At 42.1% G+C, this 20,575-nt stretch overlaps 1 protein-coding gene across 1 annotated transcript in view; it reads right to left on the reverse strand.

Annotated features, from left to right (window-relative positions):
* CDK5RAP2 (CDK5 regulatory subunit associated protein 2) overlaps positions 1-20,575 on the reverse strand; it is a 197,461-nt gene that overhangs the window by 23,828 nt on the left and 153,058 nt on the right. Inside the window, exons 26-29 of the mRNA XM_003925184.4 lie at positions 12,435-12,489; positions 9,550-9,722; positions 5,022-5,141; positions 859-975 (exon numbers count right to left, since the gene is read on the reverse strand). Coding sequence (XP_003925233.1) covers positions 859-975; positions 5,022-5,141; positions 9,550-9,722; positions 12,435-12,489 — 465 coding nt within the window. The remainder of the gene's footprint in view (positions 1-858; positions 976-5,021; positions 5,142-9,549; positions 9,723-12,434; positions 12,490-20,575) is intronic.

The raw sequence follows: 20,575 nt of genomic DNA on the forward strand, positions 1-20,575 counted from the left end.
CCCACAGCCTGACTTTATCATGGCTGAGGTTCACACTGGCCTGCCAAGATGGTCTGGCTGTCTCTTCCATCAGATTATGAGCTCCCTGAAGGAAGGGATGAAATTGCTTTCATTTCTGTATCACAGTCTACATGGCCCTGAAGTAAAACAGGAGATAGGAAATGACTGCTGAGTGAATGACTGACTGACTGAAGCCCCAGTTTCATCTCTTAAGCCAAAAGGAGCATCAGTATCCTTTTAGGAAAAGTGGGATACGCTGGCTCAAGTTCTAGCTCCACCACCTTCTAGCTCTGTGACCACAGGCCGGGCAGTTCCCTCAGCCTCAGTTTCTCACCTGTCAAATGGGACTAATGATACATCATCCCAGAATTGATTTCAGCCGTGAAAGATAATGTAAGTGAAAGCTCTTCAGAAGCCAAGCTCCAAATAGAAGGAATTAAGAGAAGGGATCTTTATAAAAAGTACTGGATAAATCTTGCTGTTAGCAGGAATTCTCTAGTGGAGACTTTGGCAGTATTGTGTGAACTAGGATGAAAGACATGTGGCTATAGAGGGGATGAGTGACAAGCAAATAAAGTAACACTTACTGAGTCCCTATTAGAGACACTATACTGAGAGCTTTACACCGTTCAATTGTCCCAACAGCCCTGTGAGGTATTCCTGAACCTCTCTGATTCCAGTGTTCTCAGCTATAAAATAGGAACACCTCACAGGGCTACTGTGACAATTAAATGGTGTAAAGCCATCACAGAGCCACAGGATTCATACTTAGGTTGGTCAGACTCCAACGCCTGCATTCTTTCCATGTCACAGAAAGCTCTGGCATTCCAGGCTTCCAGTGACTCCTTTAATTCTTACCTCTGGATCCTTTAATGAGCATTGCATTGAGGGCCTGGTTCTGCTTCCTCAAGAAATGAATTTCTGATGTTAGAGAACTATGAAGCTCGGAACCAGAAGCAAAAATGTTTGTAGAACCTATAAAAACACATATAAAGACTGATTTATAAACAGTCTTTAGATCAGCAGAGATGGAACTTTCTAGAAAACAGTTTTAAACAATGAGTTAACACAACATACCATGACAATCCCTTCTGTTAACTATGTAAGGAATTACCAGAGGCCAAAGAGAAATGAGAGTAAGCCTGAAAGAGGGGGCAGAGGGGCTCCCCCACATCTTACCAAAGGGAGAACAAAGCAGAAGACTTGGACCAGGAGTGGGGTGAGCGAATGAGAGTCTTCACCTTCACAGATGTCTCTCCTAAGGTCAAAATTCACATATCCAGCTGCCTGCTGCACCTCACCACTGAGGCAGCTCTGTCACTCAGTCCACAGAGCCAAAGCTGAACTCCTCATCCTTCTAAACCTGCTCTCTCTCACCTGTTTCCTGCCTCATGAGATGATATCACCACAATCCCTAACCCAAACTAGAAAGCTCCTTCTTCCACTGCCCAATCAAGCAATCACAACTGCTGCTGCTTCCTCCAAAATGCTTCCACACGGACCTACTCTTTTTTCGTCCTAAAGTTTAGGCCTTATCACTTCGCTCTCTAACCCTGTCTCCCTGCTATTCTGCCAATGCTTACGGGTTATTATCCTAAACAAAGTCCATTTAAGTAACTGTCTATTCAGAAACATCTGATGACCCACCATGGCAAAGGACAATCACACAACAAAACACAAGGGCCATCTTCTTAGTTTAGATACCTCTACTCCACAGATAACATTCAAGTTCACGGCCACCCTCAGGAGAGTGCCTACTATGCGCAAGGTGCCTTCTCTATGTGGCAGGAGATGCTTCCCTCCCTGTCCTACACACTCATTGGGTCCACTTACTACACCACAGAGCCAAAATGCCAGATTCCTGCTTTCCTAGCCACCCTGCATTGAAGACACGGTCATGTGCCACTTCTGGCTAGTGAGGCCTGACAGGAAGTCTGCCAGGGTCTTCTGGGAAAAACTTGCCACCAGCATGAAAAGAGGACAGGAAGAAGCCCCACCTTCTTCTTTCCCATGCTTTGGACACTGTCTGAGAGACTGGGATGATTGTAACTACTGCAGTCATCACAGATAGTAAACCAAACTCTGCTGTCACTGAGCCATAAACCTACCTTGGAACTACCTGCCTCTGGGTTTCTTGTTAGGTGAGAAAACACAAATCCCTGTTGTTACTATCAGCTGCTACTCTCATTCTGTTGTTTGCAGCTGAAAGCATCCTGGCACACAACTGAATACCTATCCTTTTCAAACTCCTTGTAGGGGAGGAACGACATCAGTTGTCCACGGAGCTCACAGTCCTTCCGCTCTACAGCACTACCTTTCTCTCATGTTAACGGTTCACTTACTGCAATGTCATATACTTTTTTTACTCACTATGTCTCTCCCCACCATCTTCCTCCACTCTCCACTGTGAACGCTGGTATCTTTTTAGAGACACCATTGAACCATGGCTCTGGCTTCTTCATAGCTGCATGACCTCAGGCAAATCACATAACTTCCCTAAGTCTCCATTAACTAAATAAAAATGATGTTACTGCTACTGCTTTTACCGTTTGTATGACTAAAACAATTAATGATAGACTGAAGCCAGAACAGCACCAAAAAGTAACGTGAATAAGCAGGAAAAATTCTACCAAAGTTTATCATGACCAAAGCTAAGGTGACAGCTTTGGAGGCAGTATTTCTTTGCAAAGAAATAATTAGGCCAAAGAACAGTTCCCGACCAGCCTAAACTTGAGCTAGCGAAGCCCACTTCTGATGCTAGGAGGCTAGTCTTTCCTCTGAGTGTCATCACCGTAAGCCTGTACAGCTGGTGACAAGCTGGAAGCTCTAACACATGAGAGGCCGGTTTTTAACACTATTCCAGCTCAATATCGTAAGAAGCCATACCTTTCTCAGGCCTGCTCCCCAAGGTGAACATTTCACAGCAAGCGGAGGCGGAGCCACTTTTATTCCTTTGTCTTTTGAGACATCGTGACAACACAGTGAGAACAGCACGTCTTGCCACCAGTGTAAATACTTTATGAATGCTTTTGTAAACCTTCCCATCAGAGTGAATTACTCTCCAGAGCAATTGCCTGCTCCATTGTAGCTGGTGGCCATTTGCAACCCCAAATAATTCTATAATTGGATTTGCCAGGGAAAATGTTAAACAGAATGAATCTAATTCAGGCATTACTAAGAGTGTACGTGAAGGGCCCAGGCGTGTATTTCTTGCCTGTGTTTGATACAACTAATAACTCAGATCAATCAATTTCCCTGAGGGTGAGGGGGGTGGATGCAGAAAGTGGGTGGAGTGAGCAAGAGGAAGGAGGGAGGAGGGAGGTAGAGGGCCAGATGGAGCCATTCGGCTTCCCTTGCGAACGGCAGCATGCACAGCACTTTGGAAAGAGGTCTCTCCCAGCTGGTAGCTAGAGGAACTAGGAAGATGATGGCTAGAGAGAAATGACACCTGGACAAGGGTCCAAGGACTCAGGTGCTGCCATGGAGCACTATCTTTCCAGAACTCAGTTCTATTGTGACATGGTAAAAGCCCCATAAAACTGCATACCTCAACTGTACCTCGGCTTTCATGTTGAAACTGCTCTCTGTAAGCCCTAATGTGACAGGCTGGCAGTCTAAACCCAAGCCATCTTGGCCCCTTCGACTTGTAATAAGTAATTAAGGTCTGTGATTTCCACCCTAGCCAGACAACATGTAAACAAATGCTTATTTTGACTTCTGTGAACCACTTAAGTAACAATCAGAATGTCAGAGTCCCCTGGCCCTCAGAATGTCCAGAGCCCCTCACCCTCATCTCCACCCAGGAGGTGATTTACAGAATCCACTAGCCCTCAGAATGTCTGAAGCCCCTCACCCCTACCCCTGCCCTCAGCCTCACTCCCGAGGTGGTTTTACGGGTACAAAAGGTCTTAACACCCTCCTTTCGGGGCCACGGATTGGAGAGACACGAGTCCTCCGTGGCCACAATAAAGAGCCTGCAATTCAGCATACTTTTGTCTTGGTGTTGACTTTCTATGCTCGCTCCAGTACAACACTGTCATCTCTAAAAATGGGAATCACATTAGGGTCCCTGCCCATTGCAGAGCTTTGCAATGTTATACAGAATAAAATAGTAAAATAAAATTTATAATGATGATGAAAGCAACCATTTACTGAGTGAGGCACTGAGCAAGGCCCGACTCATAACATTGCCTCATTTAATCTCGCAATGACCCTGTTTTATGAAACAATTAAGACTGGAAGAGATGAGTGAATTGCTCAAAGTCATAAAGCTAATAAACAGCAGAACAGAGTCCATACTCAGGCCAGTTCAACTCCTAAACTCAGCTTTTCCGAGTGCACCAGGCTGTTCTCAAGATACATGCTTTATGGAAGGAGAACTCTCTCTAGAACAATAATGAAAGATGTCCAGGATTTACTGTTCATGACACATGGGACAGAATCCTGGATATACAGTAAGTTACCTTTGGGGTGAAGAGGAAGAATAAGAATATATACTGGTATCTGCATTTTAAAAATCACTGTTAAGGATACAGAAGAAAAACAAGAAAAAAGTGAAGAAGAGGGGAAAGAAAACAAGGGTTAATGGGTAAAGAATGGAGGTTTTGAATTTTTGAAGCATGTGAATGTCTTACCTGTGGCGGGGGATATTTTTAAGTTCTGCATGGACAATCATTCTATTCGGAGCTAACTGTGGTTATGCAGGAATATGTGTGACCTTTAGATTGGCATGTGAAATTTACCAAATTGCCAAAATGCTGACAGTTTTATAATCCGTTACAGATGAAAAGACAATATATTGCTTTGTTTTAACTTAAAATCCCTATCTATTTCTCTCCAGATTCCAAAGTCAAATGAGGTGCCAGTCACAATTCAGGATGCCAGAGGCAGGCAGACTTCTCCAAGATGGAGAAACGAACATCTATCAAGCACCTGCTTTGCACACAGATGCTTACTCAGGCAAATGCTTCACAGTGAAGCACTCACAGACGTGTACAGCCCTCTGGGAGGTCTTTCCTTACCTTGATCAAATTCAGATCCTTGCCGTTCCAACTGTTTCCGGAGCTTCTCATTTGTTTTAATAGATTCTTCTAAACGCTTTCTCAAAGTTCGAATTTCCTGTATGTGTTCCATTAGTAAGTCTACAGGAAAGAAGGGCATTTTTAATTTAAAGTCTAAACCCCCAACAAATTTATGCATTATGCAGGGATCCTGAAATTCCAAACAGTATTGGATGTATTAAGATAGTTAGCAACTGGCAATTCTTTCCTAGACATGGGGAGGTTGAGCAATTTCCCACAGCCCACAGACACAGTTCTACAATGATTCTCTGTAGCCCTCCATGAGGAAGATATTTTATATCACATAGAAAAATTAAATTCCATACAATTTTAATGCTATCTCTAATGTAGCCTTTTATTCTTCTAAATATCAAATATTAATTTCAAATCTTCCTTACGGTGAAACTAACAGATCATGTTCAAGTCTGCTTGAATTGCCTGAGTTGATTAAACTACCTTCATAATGAATCCAGATATTTTCAAGACTAATTTTTTGAAAAGAATACATTATCCATTTATCATTTACTAATTTAAGACTTAAATAATAAAGCAAAACAATGCTAGTGAGACTGGTAATAAGAAAAGTGATCTCAAGAGTACATCTTGTTAGCATTGAGTATAAATGTATATGACACTTTGGGGTTACTTCTATCATTAACCTTAGAAAAATTAGTTTCCAATGTCTTTTACCAAATAGTTCAACTCTTAGGACTCTATTTAAAGATACCACCAGAAAGGCTGACAAGCATTTGCCAGAATGCAGGAAAAGGTTCACCTTAGCTTTAGATGTAACTAAGAACTGAAGTAACTCCAACTGTTAAATAAAAAACTGTAGTACATTCAGGATGATGCAGTATTACGCAGTATTAAAATTATGTTACGAAGACTATATAATATTAAAAAATTAAACCTTAAAATCGATGCCAAATCAATTATTGAACATAATCACAACTTATAGGAAAAAAACAAATTCAGTTTCTCCCATACACTCACTTAACAATCAGCACAGAAGACTTCTGTGACCAGATGTGAGGGGGTTTTTACCCCGCAGACCAACAATCAGCTCTGCAGCAGACACCAGCCAGGTGTCCTCTAATTCAGTTCAGTTCTAATACTATGTACCTGAAGATAGCATCAGATCCACAGATTGAGGGTCACTCCCAAGACTGCCCCCTCCAACAACTTCTGATGTCAATCACAAGCCCCCAGTTGTTGGCCTCTGACCAACTGACTAAAAATTCGGTTCCCTCACCTGCCTCCTGGGGTTGGATTAATTTGCTAGACTGGCTCAAAAACTCAGGAATACATTTGCTTATGTTTACTGGTTCATTATGAAGGATACTGAGAGGAAGACCAAATATATCCTTCACAATATCACACAACTCTACTTAAAAATTTGTACAGATAAGGAAAGACACAAATATATGAAAGAAGGAAATATACCTAAATATTAATAGCAGTTACCTTTAGGTGGCAGATTTTAGTTTTTCAAAAATTCTATATTACATTTTGACATAATACTTAATAATACATAGAATTTTAAATTTTCTAAATTTTCCAGAATGAGCGTGTATTTGTTCAGTATCTGCCACAACTCACTTTAACAAAGAAAGAAGGAAACACAGTTCCAAACCAGAGGTAGGTTTCTAGAGTCAGTGTTTAAAGCATAATCACATTAAGTATCCAAAGGCAAAACTAATGTCTTTAATTTATCAATTAGGGTATACTCAGTATGTCTTAGTAATGTTTGTTTTAAAACATTACACTAATGTTATGACCCAGTTTTAATTCCTCCAAAATGACTTTCATTTAAAAGTAGCACAATGTTACAGATCTTTTCCTAATTAAATAGTAATTTTACCATGAATTTGAATGTTTATGAGATGACTTAATTTCCAGACCTTCAGCTAACTCCCGCTAATGCCAGAAGTGTGGCAAGTAATTTGGTGGAATGTCTGCACGGAAGGACTCTGCACAAAGCTACTGGCACCCACGGCGCTGCACCTCCCCATTCCTTAAATTCCTGGCACCCATGGCACTGTATCTCCCCACTTAAACACCTGGCAACTATGGCACTGTACCTCTCCACTTCTGCCTTATTGCCCTGCAAATTTTCCAGCAGCTAGTCAGGTCAGAGTCAGTCAGAAACTTCTTTGCTGGACTGCAACCTTCCTTGCTGGTTTATCCAAGTCGCAGACTCCTAACTGTGAGCAGGTGACATAAATGCTTAGTAGCCATCGATACATGCCATCTTCCACTGAGTCTTTCGCCAAGAGGTGGAATCATCACTTGGGCTTAAGGAAACATTCCCAGTTGAATTGGACACCGCTTATTAATTATGCAGCCAAACTGAAGAGAAGGAAACACTATACTAGCCTTTACAAAATGGGAGAAAAAATATCCCTCTCTCTCTCTCTCTCTCTCTCTCTCTCTCTCTCAGAATAATGCCCTTTTGACAAATGCTAATTCTTTAAAAGCATAAATCCAATAAGGAACCACAAAACAAAGTGTCTCTCTCTTGCCTAGCAGTTCCAATTTACAGAATCTGTATTTAAAAAGCCCCCAAATAAGGGAAAAGCTTCATGTTCACAGACATCCCCTGCAGCATTGTTTATGATTGTGAAATCTGGAAATGATTTAAATGTTCGGCAACCAGGGAACAGAAGGAAAACTGCAATTCCACCACTCAATGGACTAGTCTAAAGCCACTAAAAATGTTATGTAACATGTCAGAAAACTTATGACAGAATATTAAGTGAGAAAAAGAAAAATACTAAATTATCTCTCTATATAGATCACTAATATGACAAAAGAAAAACCAAATGCAGAGACCAAATGGCTGAAGACACACCAAAAGAAGTAACGGTGGGCTTACTGGGATGGTTCCAGGATGCACTCCCCTGGTTCAGGTAACCCACTAAGAGGGCATAATGAGCCCAAGGTCATGGGTCCCCAGAGGAATAAGAAATAGAAGAAATGCCTAAAAGGTTCTGCATCAGAAACAGAACAAGGTTGGGGTGGCGGACAGGGTGAAGGGTGGAAAAAGAGGGGCTAGCAAGAAGGAGCAGAGGGAACTGCCTAGTGAAAAGAACAGGGATCCCAAGTGTTCCAGTTTAAATCATTTGGTTGCTGCGGTGTAAACACCACTCTCCTCTGGTTCCTCAATCAAGTCTGCACAAAGGCCTCCTGGGAGTGGCCTCTGGGGATTCTTGGAAAGTCACTGAGTTACACACCAGATGGATACAATACAGAAGGAAGTGGCACTAGCGACAGAGAAACAATTTGTGGTATGACCCAAATTCAGGAAAGGCAGAATGCAGAGCCAGAAATGACCAAGAAAAACCAAGTACTCAGAAACACACAAAAACTGCAGAGAGATACAGCCAGAAATACAAGGAAACTAGGTCTAGATGATGCTGCTGGAGGACCCCAGCTGATACCTGAGTTTCACCAACAATATAGACTTCACACTCTAGGTATGTCTTCTGTCTTCAAACTGGGCTCCTCTGAGTCCTAAGTGACCTCGAGAAGCCTCAGAGGTCACCACAGGATGACGGTTCCATGCTTATCTCGTTTACACGCTGCATGGGGTCTCTATGAAAATTTGCATCTGCTAACTCAGTCCATGGTCAGAGGCAGAACAAAGGAGTTATGGACTGAATGTTTGTGTCTCCAAAATTCCTACGTTGAAGCTCTAAGTCCCAATGTAATATTAGGAAGCGAGAGCTTTGGGAGATTATTAGATTATGAGGGTAGAGCCCTCACAAGTGAGATCAGTGCCCTTATAAAACAGATCCCACCTCTCTCGCCTTCCTTCTTCCACGTGAGAATACAAGAAAACGGCAGTCTGCAACCTGGAGGAAGGCCCTTACCAGAGCCTGGCATGCTGGCTGGTACCCTGATCTTGGACTTTGTAGCCTCTGAACCATAAGAAATAAACTTCTACTGTTTATAAGCCACCCATTCTGTGGCATTCAGCTACAACAATCCAAACAGATTAAGACAAAAGGCCTGACCCAATGGGCCATGGGTCCACACTAAAGGAAAACGAAGTCAATTTCCACAATCACAAATGTTGTATTTCTATAAAAATATCAGAGCAGGGAGCTAGATACTCTTGGGCAACTCAAAATAGAAGAGTCTTTGAAGTGACCCTGCCTTAGGATGAGTTTGAAAGAAACAATAGGAAATTCACAAATCTGCACTGACATACAGGTTCAGTGGCACACAGCCTGCAGGAAATGGCAAGTCATATATTTAGTCGTAATTTAAAAAATAAAAGTGACTTTTCCCCAATCGCCAACACTTTCAACAACCATAGCTTTCTCCAGTGATAAATGATACTCTGAATGACCAGCACTGGCCCTAATGGGATTTCCTTTCATCAGAGAAATATTCAAATGTCACCACACTCTGCTTACTAAGGTAAGATGGCAAACTATTGTTTTAATCAGGCTATGTTTAAAATGCTTAATGAAGCTTAGCTTACCTTGAGAAAAATTGTTCACCATAACTGAAGTCTTCTCCGTCTCATTATCTTGCTTCTGGTCTTGTGAGAAGAAGGACTTTTCAGACGTTTCACAATCAGAGAGCGCATGAGAAGCTGAAGGCTCAGGAGATTCAGGTAGAAGGTGTTGGTAGGTTAAGTTGTCTTCCTCAATGCTTAACCATTGAAATTGAAAAATAAATCATCTACCATGCTAAAATCCCAAGCCAGGACTATGTCTTACGAATACTTTAGATTACTCTACCCTTAGTAACTTCCCCATGTTTGCAACTTCACTCAGACCTTTGATTTCTCTACAACATTAAGCAACAACATTCTAAAAGCAAGAAAGGCTCAGTGGGCTTGAGTTTAGAGCCAACAAAGGGGAAGCAGGGGATTATGCCTGTCCCACAGCCTGGGTTACAGGGGAGGGACCCAAGAGGACATGTGTCAGTGGCAGCTGTTTACCAAATAACCTCTCTACACCAAGCATTCTTGAGATTTCAGTTGGGCCTCACAGAAACCCTTGGAGGTAGGAATTACTCATTTAGAGTGGTGGAACTGGGGCTGATCATAAACTGGTCCGCTGTCTCACAGCTTGGTCAGAAGCACAGTTGAGATTCCAACCAGGCCTGCCTGGCTCCAAGGACACAGGAGAATGTGGGAGCCCAGCCCAAAACCGTGAGGTGACCTATGGATTTAAAAATCTCAAAACTGTCATGGTTCCCAAACAGGTTTAGTATCATTATTCTGGCAATCATCTGGTTATTAACCTGTATTTCCCAAGGACCACCTAAGCCATAAGAAAAAACAATCTGAATGCTGTGAAAAGCCCACATGAATCTCCATTACAGATAAACTCCTTAACTGAAGCTCTTCTTCTCCCACATTTTCCTATTACTTCTTGTCAGCAGTCACAGTCTCATTATTCATGAGTTCAGACAAGAGCAAAGGACTCCAAGGCTGCAATGCATTCATTAACAGGTAAACATCTGATGCAACTTTGGCCAGACAGTGTGATTGATGCACAGGCTTGCTGGTGGCTTGCAGAAGTGCAGCATGGGCCAAGGGCACCCACTTAATTAGCTTAGAAGTAGCCCATGTGAGTGCTAAACTATAGTTGAGAGAGGAAGAACAGAAGGTAAAAAACAAATCTGTTAGAAATGAAAAGGAGTGACACATTGGTTGAGGAGGCTAAGCGATTCCACGCCTCACTCCAACTCCTTCTGCAAACAACCACAACAGTCTTCCTAAATGTCAAATGTGATCAAGTTTAGTCCCAGCTTATCCTCCTTCGAAGACTCCCTACTTCCTACAGTTTGGATTTTTAACACAACATTTGAGGACCAGCTCAACAGGACCCAGCCTGCCTCTCCAGCTTTTTTGACCCTCTTTGTGTCAGCTAAACTGCTCAAAAGGACCATGTCTCCTTTGCCTCAGGCACGGATGCTCTACCAACAGCCCCCAGCCCTTTCTACTCTCACCCTTTAGATCTCGGCGATGAATGTCCCCACTATGGGAAGCCTTCCTTGCCCTCTCTAAAGCATGACGGTGGGATGCGATCTATTATTACAAGAATGGAAATGGAGGATTGAACTGGGACTTTGACAATACTACAGTGGGAGAAGAGAATTTCTTTTAAACTTACAGAAGCTCTGATTATAAATGTCCTTCCATGAGCTGTGATACCTCTCTAATGAAGCTAGTGCCCTTCGTGATGCCAATAAAATCTACAAGTCTACACCCTAGACTGGTCTCTATTTTATTCCCAGAAGCCCAAAGGATCTTTAAAGAAGAGGAAAGTACATAGCAACATTAATAGCATTCGGATTCTTTTACAATTAAATAAAAGAGGGCAAGACCTTGGCATTTTCAATTGACAATAGAGAGAAGCTAAGAAATCATACAGTTCACTTATTCCATGAACATTTTCTGAACTCCAACTACATGCCAGAAATTTGGAGCTGGAGCAGGGAGAGATATTCAAGACACAGTCATTGCCCTCAAAAGACAATGTGGAATAACAGTAAAAGGAAGGACATGCATTGGATGGAGTGTGATAGATTCATGTTCAAATCCTAGCCCTGCCTCATATGGCAAGTATGCGACTCTGACCCACAACTTCCTCATCCTAAAATAATTACTTCAAACCTTATATGGTGAGAACTAGTAAATGTGAATGCCTATGGCAGCAGCTGACACACACCAATACCTAGGGAACACTAGCAAGCTCCTTTCCTCTTCCAAGGAATTCTGGGAATAGAAAGATAAATGCAGAAAGCATTACAATACCATGTGGCAAATGCTGTAACGTAATTATGTCCAAGTGCTACAGCAAGAATAACTGATGCTGGGATGTGGTGGGGAGGGAGGGTTTTGGGGAGCACCAGGTTCATTTACATTTGAATGGACTCTGAAGAATGATTTTCAAACTTCAAGAGGAAGAAGGTAGAGTGCACAGCCATGGTGCGGAAAATACAAAGCGAAATAAGACTGAAACATGGTGTACATCGGGGAAGGGAAGTGAGGAGAATAGGAAGGGGAGAAGAGATTGGGGTCAGACTGAGAAGAACCTCAAATGCCAGGTAAAGGAATCTGGAGTTTATCCTGCAGGCATCTGGGAGCCAACAAATGAAAATGTCATCTGGTTCAAATCACCGAATAGAGATGACACAGGTAACCTGAAATGAATGAATGAAGGCAATAGGACATATGGCATGAACTCTCGGTTTTGTAAGGCCACTGTCAGTTCCACAGATGTTTACACTTTATTTACAAAAAGCAGGGAACAAATTGAATGGGAAGGAGCCAAAATATTTTATAAGCTGGCAGGTAAATCAGATCTAGAAAGTCCTAGAAAGTCTTCTTAACAAATGTTACACACTCACCTCTCCATCAGTTCATTCTGGGTGTGGGTGTTCATTTCCACTCCAGCTGATTTTCCTGGAAGCAGAAATAACATCAAGAAAGAAGGAGGAAAAAAATATTTTTAAGTGTTCCCTAATAATTTCCTGCTCATTCATTTGCAGAAGCACTATTCCGCTTGTTTAAATGCTCTATAACAATCCTGGAGATTTAAAGTAGGATTACCAAGAGCACAATTCAGACTATAGACTTCCCCTTTATCACTGCATTGACACTAGTTCTAGGTGATAGCACTGCATCTAAAAAGCAATCACAAGGCATTGCTGGTGCAGGTTCTTTTTCTTTCTCTAAAACTCTGATGCTAACAGAATATATGCTCATTACAGAAAATGAGTAATGGAATAAAAAAAAAGATCAATATCCTGGCACCCCCACAGACAAGTTACTGGATTTCCTTCCATTCTTTCTTTAATGCATTTTGGCATAGGAGATACAGTATTACAACATAATTTTTTCACTTAGTACATTATTATAAGCGTTTCTCTCACTAAATTTCCTTCCGAAACATCATTTTTAATACCTGCACTAATATTCCACTGTAGGCATGCATTACCACAATGTTGCCAGTTCTCTATTTGACGCTTAGGTCATTTCCAAATTTCTACTTTTACAAGCAAATGAAATAAGCATCTTTGTGCATATAGCTTAATCTGCAGTTTAATATTTCCTCAGGAAGGGTCTCAGAAGTAGGATTAAATCTAGAGAAAGGAGTACATGAGTTCAGTTGAAAAACCCACTGTCTACAGCAGGGGAAATGACTTTAAAAAATCACAAAAGAAAACAAAATAAAGCTCAGAATGAAGCTGGGCAAAAGATGCTCTGCTCTCTTCCTGCATGTCATCATTTGCTGTTTGAAAGGAAGCACATGAGCCCAGATTTCAAAGAGACTAACAACTTTATTTTAAAAATACTTCAGAACCCTGGAAATTACAGGCTGGGATGAGCTCTTTGAAGAAACCGATGCGTGGCTACAGAAAAAACAAACTCTTCTATAGTTGTGCTTGAAAAATGAGACTATAATTAAACTGCACCCACACATGCAATTTTCAAAACTATTCCTAAAAGAAAAAGTTCTCAAACACCACAGTATAGAGGAAAAGATCACTGAAGCCTTGCACATTTCCTTTATGTCTAAAAGTTTCCACCTACAGACTCACATGGCTAGCTGGCATGGCCATCCAGGGTCCCTATCACCCACCAGGCCAGCCACCTGGGCACCAAGAGTCAATGAAACATGGTGAGTGGTGGAAAATCACCTATCACTGCAGGGCACTGTCACCATCAAGAATGAGTCACCCAGGCCTGAGTGACCAGGCACAAGGGCCTGAGTATGGCTCTTTAATATCTGCTATCTCCTTCAGGCCTCACAATGATCCTATAAGCATGGTGTTCGTATCTCTGTTTTAAAGCAAAGAAGTGGAAATCCAGGATGCTTCATGTTTCAACTCTCACTTTGTCTGATCACACTCTCCCTTACTTTACTACAGTTTATAGTTAGGCAAGAGAGATGGAAATATCCTTATAGCTACCTCAGTCACAAACCTATGCCTCCTGGTTACATCCTGGTCAAAAATGGCATTATATTTTGATAGAGGTTGACAGGCCTTCATTAGTGGATCCTCTCAAAGACTCCACATTTCTGTTCCCTACAATCCTCTTCAAGAGGGGCAATCCACACCTGATTAAGTCAGATTTCAAGACCTTTGCTGAAGTCCCAGTTTGTAAGACCATCCCTAATGGACAGACAACTGTATGTTAAAAGAACAGCTTGGTCAGCATTTTTCATCTCACACGTGCACTGGGCTGCTTACCAACATTCAGCAGGTAAGACTGACCCTACAGACCCTGAGAATGTACCATCTGTCCCAGCCCAGCCTTCCAAAAAGCTGAGGACTTAGTCAGGTACTAGTCAGGCAAACTTACATGACATTCTGCTTCACATTTACACTGTTTGTTTGGTTTTTTTGAGATGGAGTCTTGCTCTGTCACTCAGGCTGGAGTGCACTGGCATGATCTTGGCTCACTGCAACCTGCACCTCCTAGGTTCAAGCAATTCTCATTCATGCCTCAGTCTCCGGAGAAGCTGGGACTACAGGCATGCACCATCACACCCAGCTAAAGTTTCTGTATTTTTAGTAGAGACATGTTTTCACCATGTTGGCCAGGCTCATCTCCAACTCCCAGTCTCAAGTGATCCACCTGCTGCAGCCTCCCAAAGTGCTGGAATTACAGGCGTGAGCCACTGCACCTGGCCGCATTCACATTGTTCTTTAGTTTCTCCCTCATGAACTTCACAGGGTGAGTACCCTTGGTTTGGGGCAGACTTTAAGCATTCAAGGTCTCCATACCTCAAATCCATCCAAAACCTCTCCTCCATTCCTAACCAAACCCACGAGCACACCAGGAAGTACCCTGCTGCCACAAGCAGCATGAGTTTCCCCTTCAAATAAGAGACCCTCAAGGAACCTGCAACAACTCAACAACTGTATTCCATCCATTTCCCTATTATAACAGAGTTATTTAAAACCAAGTGACAACAGTTACTGTAGGAGTCACAGGGAGATCACAACAACTAATGTGCTAAACTTCTTGGTGGAAACTGCCTTCACACAGGTGACAGGGTGCCATCTGTCTGGCTATTCAAAAGCTTAGGATTCGTGTCATGAAAACGCTGCTCCCATCTCTCAGGCAAATCTTGTTGCTATGCCTAAGAACTGTGTAGTGTGAGGCAATAGGAGGACTTCATCTTTTCAAATAAAAAAAACATCTAGTTATCCCATCCATAACTGAACAGGCAAGAGAGGACTAGTATGCTGGATAGACTGATAACTGGTTGACCCAACTTCAGTTTCCTCTCTGCACTGATCCATTCTGTACAGTGCTACCACTTAAGAAACCTCTTTTGAAACAGTACTTCCCAGCTCAAAATACATCAGTCCTACAGAGTTACCTTCAAATCCCACAGCCTGGCATCTCCTACCTGACCCAGAGGTTTCTTCCTTTCTGTCTCTTTAGTAATTGGTAGAAACTAATTCTATTCTATTTTAATATTTACAGTGCTCCTACCAGGTGCCTGTGCCAGACACTGAGGATACAGAGATGAATGAGGAGTCGCCCGCCCGCAGTGAGTTCACCTGAGAGGAAAGGGTGGACCCAAAAGACAATTACACTACAGTGCTGTGATAAGGGGCAGCAATGGATGCTGTGCGAAGGCACACAGAGGAGACAAACAGAATCCAGCCTGGACTATTAGGTACATGTGACGGAGGTGGCAATGGAGCCGTATCTTTGACGGAGGAAAGAACTGCTTTATAAAGGTGGGAAGACACTAAGGGGCTCTGGGGAAGCAGTTCCAGGGATTCTTAGGGGGAAAAACCCTCCATTTTCTCTGAAAGCCTGGATTCCTCTGCTAACCATAACGCGTATGCCCCGTTATTACTGTTGTCACTGTAAACCAGAAAGCATCTGAGACAAATCTCAACCAGTTTTGAAGCTTATTTTGCCAAGGTTATGAATCGTGGCAAGTGACAGCTCCAGAAGGTCCTGAGGCCATGTGCCCAAGGTGATTAGGTTACAGCTTGGTTTTATATGTCTTAGAGAGACCTAAGATATCGATCGATGTATGTGTGGTAGATCCCAGGCTGGTCTGGACAGACAGGGAAACTCAAAGTGGGTGGGGGACTTCCGGGTCATAGGTGGATTCAAAGATTTTTCTGATAGGCACTTTGTTGAAAGAGTTATTTTCTAAAGACCCGAAATCAACAGAAAGGAGTGTCTGAGTTAAGGTAAGCAGTTATGGAGACCAAGATTTTTATTATGTGGATGAAGTTCCAGAGACGGCCACCCCCAGAGGCAAATGTTTCCTATTCAGATCCTTAAAAGGTACTAGACTCTCAGCCAATCTCTTCAGGATCAGAAAAAAACCTGGAAAGGGAAGGCAATTCTCTATAGAATGTAAACATTCTCTACAAAAGACAGCATTTCAGGACCATTTTAAAATATGTCAAAGAAATATATTTTGGGGTAAAATAGTAATTTGATGTCTTTCAGGACCCTGCTATCAGTTATGTGACGCTATAATGGAGTCACGTTAGAATTTGGTTTCTTATTGCTACCAAGAGTCTGTTCTGTCAGCCTAAGGATCTCTATTTCAATGTTACTACTGGTCGGTTGTGTGCCAACTCCAAAGGGAGGGGAGCATAATGAGATAATGAGGCATGTCTGACAAACCCACCCCGCCCCAGCCCGTGCCAACCACTTTCCCATCATGGTCTAAACTAGTTTTTCAGGTTTTGTTGGGTTCCCTTAGCTGAGAGAAGGGTCCATTCAGCCAGTTGTAGGACTAATTTTGGTTTACATACCTTCCTGAGCTCCCACTATTTGCCATGCAGGACACCCTTTAAATCAGGAGTGTCTACTGGGTTTGCTGTTTGGCCAGAAATTTTAAAACAATTTAAAAATTAAAGAAATCAGGGGTGTCCAATCTTTTGGCTTCCCTGGGCCACATTGGAAGAAAAACTGTTTTAGACCACACATAAAATACACTAACAACAGCTGATGAACTTAAAAAAAAAAATTCATAATGTTTCAAGCAAGTTCACAAATTTGTTTTGCACCACATTCAAAGCCATCCTGAGCTGCATGCAGCCCATGGGCCACAAATTGGACAAGCTTAAATAATCTCATTTAATCCTCACAAACATCTCTATAAGACAGGTACTACTATCCCCCATAGAGAAAATCTGGCCCTTCAAGGGATAAATGATCCATAAAGCTGGGATCTGAACTCCAGTCTGTCTGACTCCAAAGGTCTTGTTCTTCCAACCCAACACCCTTGTGACCGCCTCTATCACAAGGTCAGATGTGAATATCAAGTGCAAGCTATAAACAAACCAGGGGAGGGCGGGGGGAGGAATACATTTTACTCCCACTTCAAGTGAACAAAGAAAAGTTTCCTGAAAGATAGGCAGAATTTCTCTAAATTTTTCTAAATGGAAAGGGAGTAAAAGTCTTATAGAAAAAATAACGGTTTGAACAGAATCAGAAGAGAGGAAATGCAAGGCCTGGCCCACATAAATGTTTGACCAGCACATCCGATTTGACAGCAGTGTGAGAAGCATGATATGGCGCTTAGAAAGGGAGGCCGTGAAAGTGAACTATGTGGACTCAAATTCAGACTCTGCACTTCCTGTCTGACTTAGAGCACGTGAATTAGCCTCTCTGTTCCTCACTTGTTAAATGAGGATAACCAATAATACTTCCTCTTAGGCTAAAAACAGTGCCTGGCATATTGCAAGCACCCAGTAAAGATCAGCCTTCCTCACTTCCTCAGTGTTTCTCCTTCAACTCCGTCATTACCATCATCATCACCAGAGGGTGGTGAGCTGGCAAAGGCCCCCTCTAGACTGTGGAAGGCCTTGAATGAATGTTTCAGGTTCACTTCTGTCAGCAGAGAACTAAGGCAAGGGAGTCCAGCAGCTCTCTTTGTTCACGTAGTGAGCTCACTGATCAAACTGTCTTCTTTGTACCTTTCCCAGTGTCAAACACAGCTTACTCAAAAATACCTGAAGACCAAATACCACCTGCCTTATTTATGCAACTGCTCTTGGGAGGTACCAAGAACCAGAACACAGTGGAAAATCTGGCTGCAACACCAGTTCCTGATCTACTTTAGATCCCAGCCCTCTTGGGAATCTAAGTTATAGACCCTCAGCCCAGGAAAATGTACTTACCCACAAAACCTTGCAGGTTTCCAGGTGCCTAGTGGAATCCTAGTTTAATGGAGCCAAGGGAGAGTCCCCTTACAAGAATTAAGAAACCACACTATCATCCTGCTTCTCAGAGCCTACCAACCAAACATTATTAAAGAAATAGGAATATGCAAAGATTCCAATAGAGTGTTCTTTATAAGAGGCCCAAAATGGAACAATCTAAATGTTCATCTAATGGGGAATGATTAAATACATTATGGTATATTGATACAAAAGAATGTCCTGCAGCCACTACAACTTACAATGTATATTTATTATCTATAACTGAACAAAGGGAGAGGATGCAAATAGCCCCACTGCCATAAAAAATACACATATCAATAAAAAAGGTCTGGGCATGTATACTCCAGGGTATTCATGCTTTGCTGTGTGATGCAATTATAGGAGTATTTGCTTATCTTTTATTCAACAGTAAACATGTATTGCTTTGTATTAATATTTTTAAAGGCTGTATTTAAATTTTTAAGAACTCATGCTATGCATGAGTTCTTAACACTGCCTCAAATATAAAACTGTTTTATGATAAACTTGTTTCATAATTCAAGAGCCAGGCCCCTTATACAACATCCAAGAAATGCCTACCTCTGTGTTACATTTTAGCCCCTAAGAAAAGAAGCTGTGGTGAGGTTTCTGGGACTTCTATGCTTTTTGCAGGAGAAAATAAAGTTCTATGTTTGTGTTATCTGCTAAACTTAAAATGCTTCTTCTGCCTGCAGAACCTACAGAGAATAAGCAGGCTCCCTTGGGCTTCTTAAGGTAAATAACCAAAAAATAAATCAAGGGGAGTGGCTGGATAAGGGAGGGAGGGCAGCTGGTGCCAGAGGCACCTTCTCTCAGCCCTCCATTTCCTAGGGCCAAGAGTGAGCACCTTCAAGAACAAAAGAGGCTCACAGAAAATGACTTGGGCCTAGAAGATACGGCTTTATCATGAGGACCCAGATATTTCTCCACCAATAAAATGAAAACTAGTTAATTTAGAATACCCTTAGCTAGAAGGAAGTAAGTTTTTATAAAGCTGGGAAAATTAAGGTACTCCTATATACCCCGGTCCTCACAAGTCCTAGGAACTGGTATTAGCAACATTAGTCTACAGCAGGTCTTAACTGCTGGGCCCTTTGGAAAAGCTGGGGGAAAACATTCACTAGGCCCAGATGGGTAAACTATTCCATATGCTATCCTGGAATTAAATGAATTACGTGGGCCATCATAAATCTATTTTGTACATATGAAGACAAGGGGAACACAGTCAAATCCTGGTTCTCCAAGTCAGTCATGACTTTGAGCAACAAACTCTTATTTGTTAAGTCTAAGTTCCTCACCCGAAAAACAAGCTGTTCCAGGGATTCAGCCCCAACTCACAAAAAGTACGAACATTAACAAGCACTCCGTACATAAGAACCATGCACCCAGCATTGAGCCAAGCAAGGTTTCACATTCGTAATTTAATTCTTACAAAGATTCTACCAGTTAGGTATTAGAATGCTAAGTTTATAGGTGAAAAAAGAAACTGAGGCAAGGAATTTAGGAAATTTCCCAAGGTATACAGCTTACAAGTGGGAAGCCAGAGCTCTAATCTGGCCAGCCCAGCTCCAATGATGCATTCTTCACTGCTAGGCCCATTTATTTAGATATGTAAGGTTCTATCACTATGCCTCAGCTCATCATCTATAAAACTTAACTAATGCATTGTGCTTCCAAGGTCACTGTAAAGTTTAAATCAAATAACCTACATGGTACCAACCGTAATACAGGCAGATCTAGTAGCAAAAGTTTTTTTGTCCAAAGACCTGATTTGAAATCCCAGCTCTGCCATCCCCTCCATAAATGGTCTCAGATGAGTTGCCCGTTTTCACTGGGCCACTCTCCACAGCTGTAAAACTGGATTCACTCACTCACTCATTCATTTACTCATTCTCTGAAAATATGTGTTGTGTGTCTACCATACACCAAATGTAATCTATATCCTAGCGCTATAGCAACAAACACAAGGGACAAGATCCATACACATTTGTAGGGATTACTTTCTAACAGGGAAGGCAGAATAATAAACATGTAACATGCAAGTAAACATATAACAATGCAAGATGGTTATGGGTAGTAAACACATAACATGCAAGATGGTTGTGGGCAGAAATGAGGAAAATAAAGCAGGGTAAGGGGAAAATGGAATGCCAGGGATGGGCAGGGGTACCTTGCTATTTCATAAAGAGCTGTCAAAGAGCACCTCACTGATAGGATGACATTTAAGAAAAGGTCTGAAAGGATCAGGGACACCAGAGAGAAGAGAAAGTGCAAAGCCTCTGAAGGAGGAGCTGGCCTGGGCATGCTAGAAA

This window comes from Saimiri boliviensis, chromosome 2 (genome assembly GCF_048565385.1).
Source record: "Saimiri boliviensis isolate mSaiBol1 chromosome 2, mSaiBol1.pri, whole genome shotgun sequence".
NCBI classification, from domain to species: domain Eukaryota; kingdom Metazoa; phylum Chordata; class Mammalia; order Primates; family Cebidae; genus Saimiri; species Saimiri boliviensis.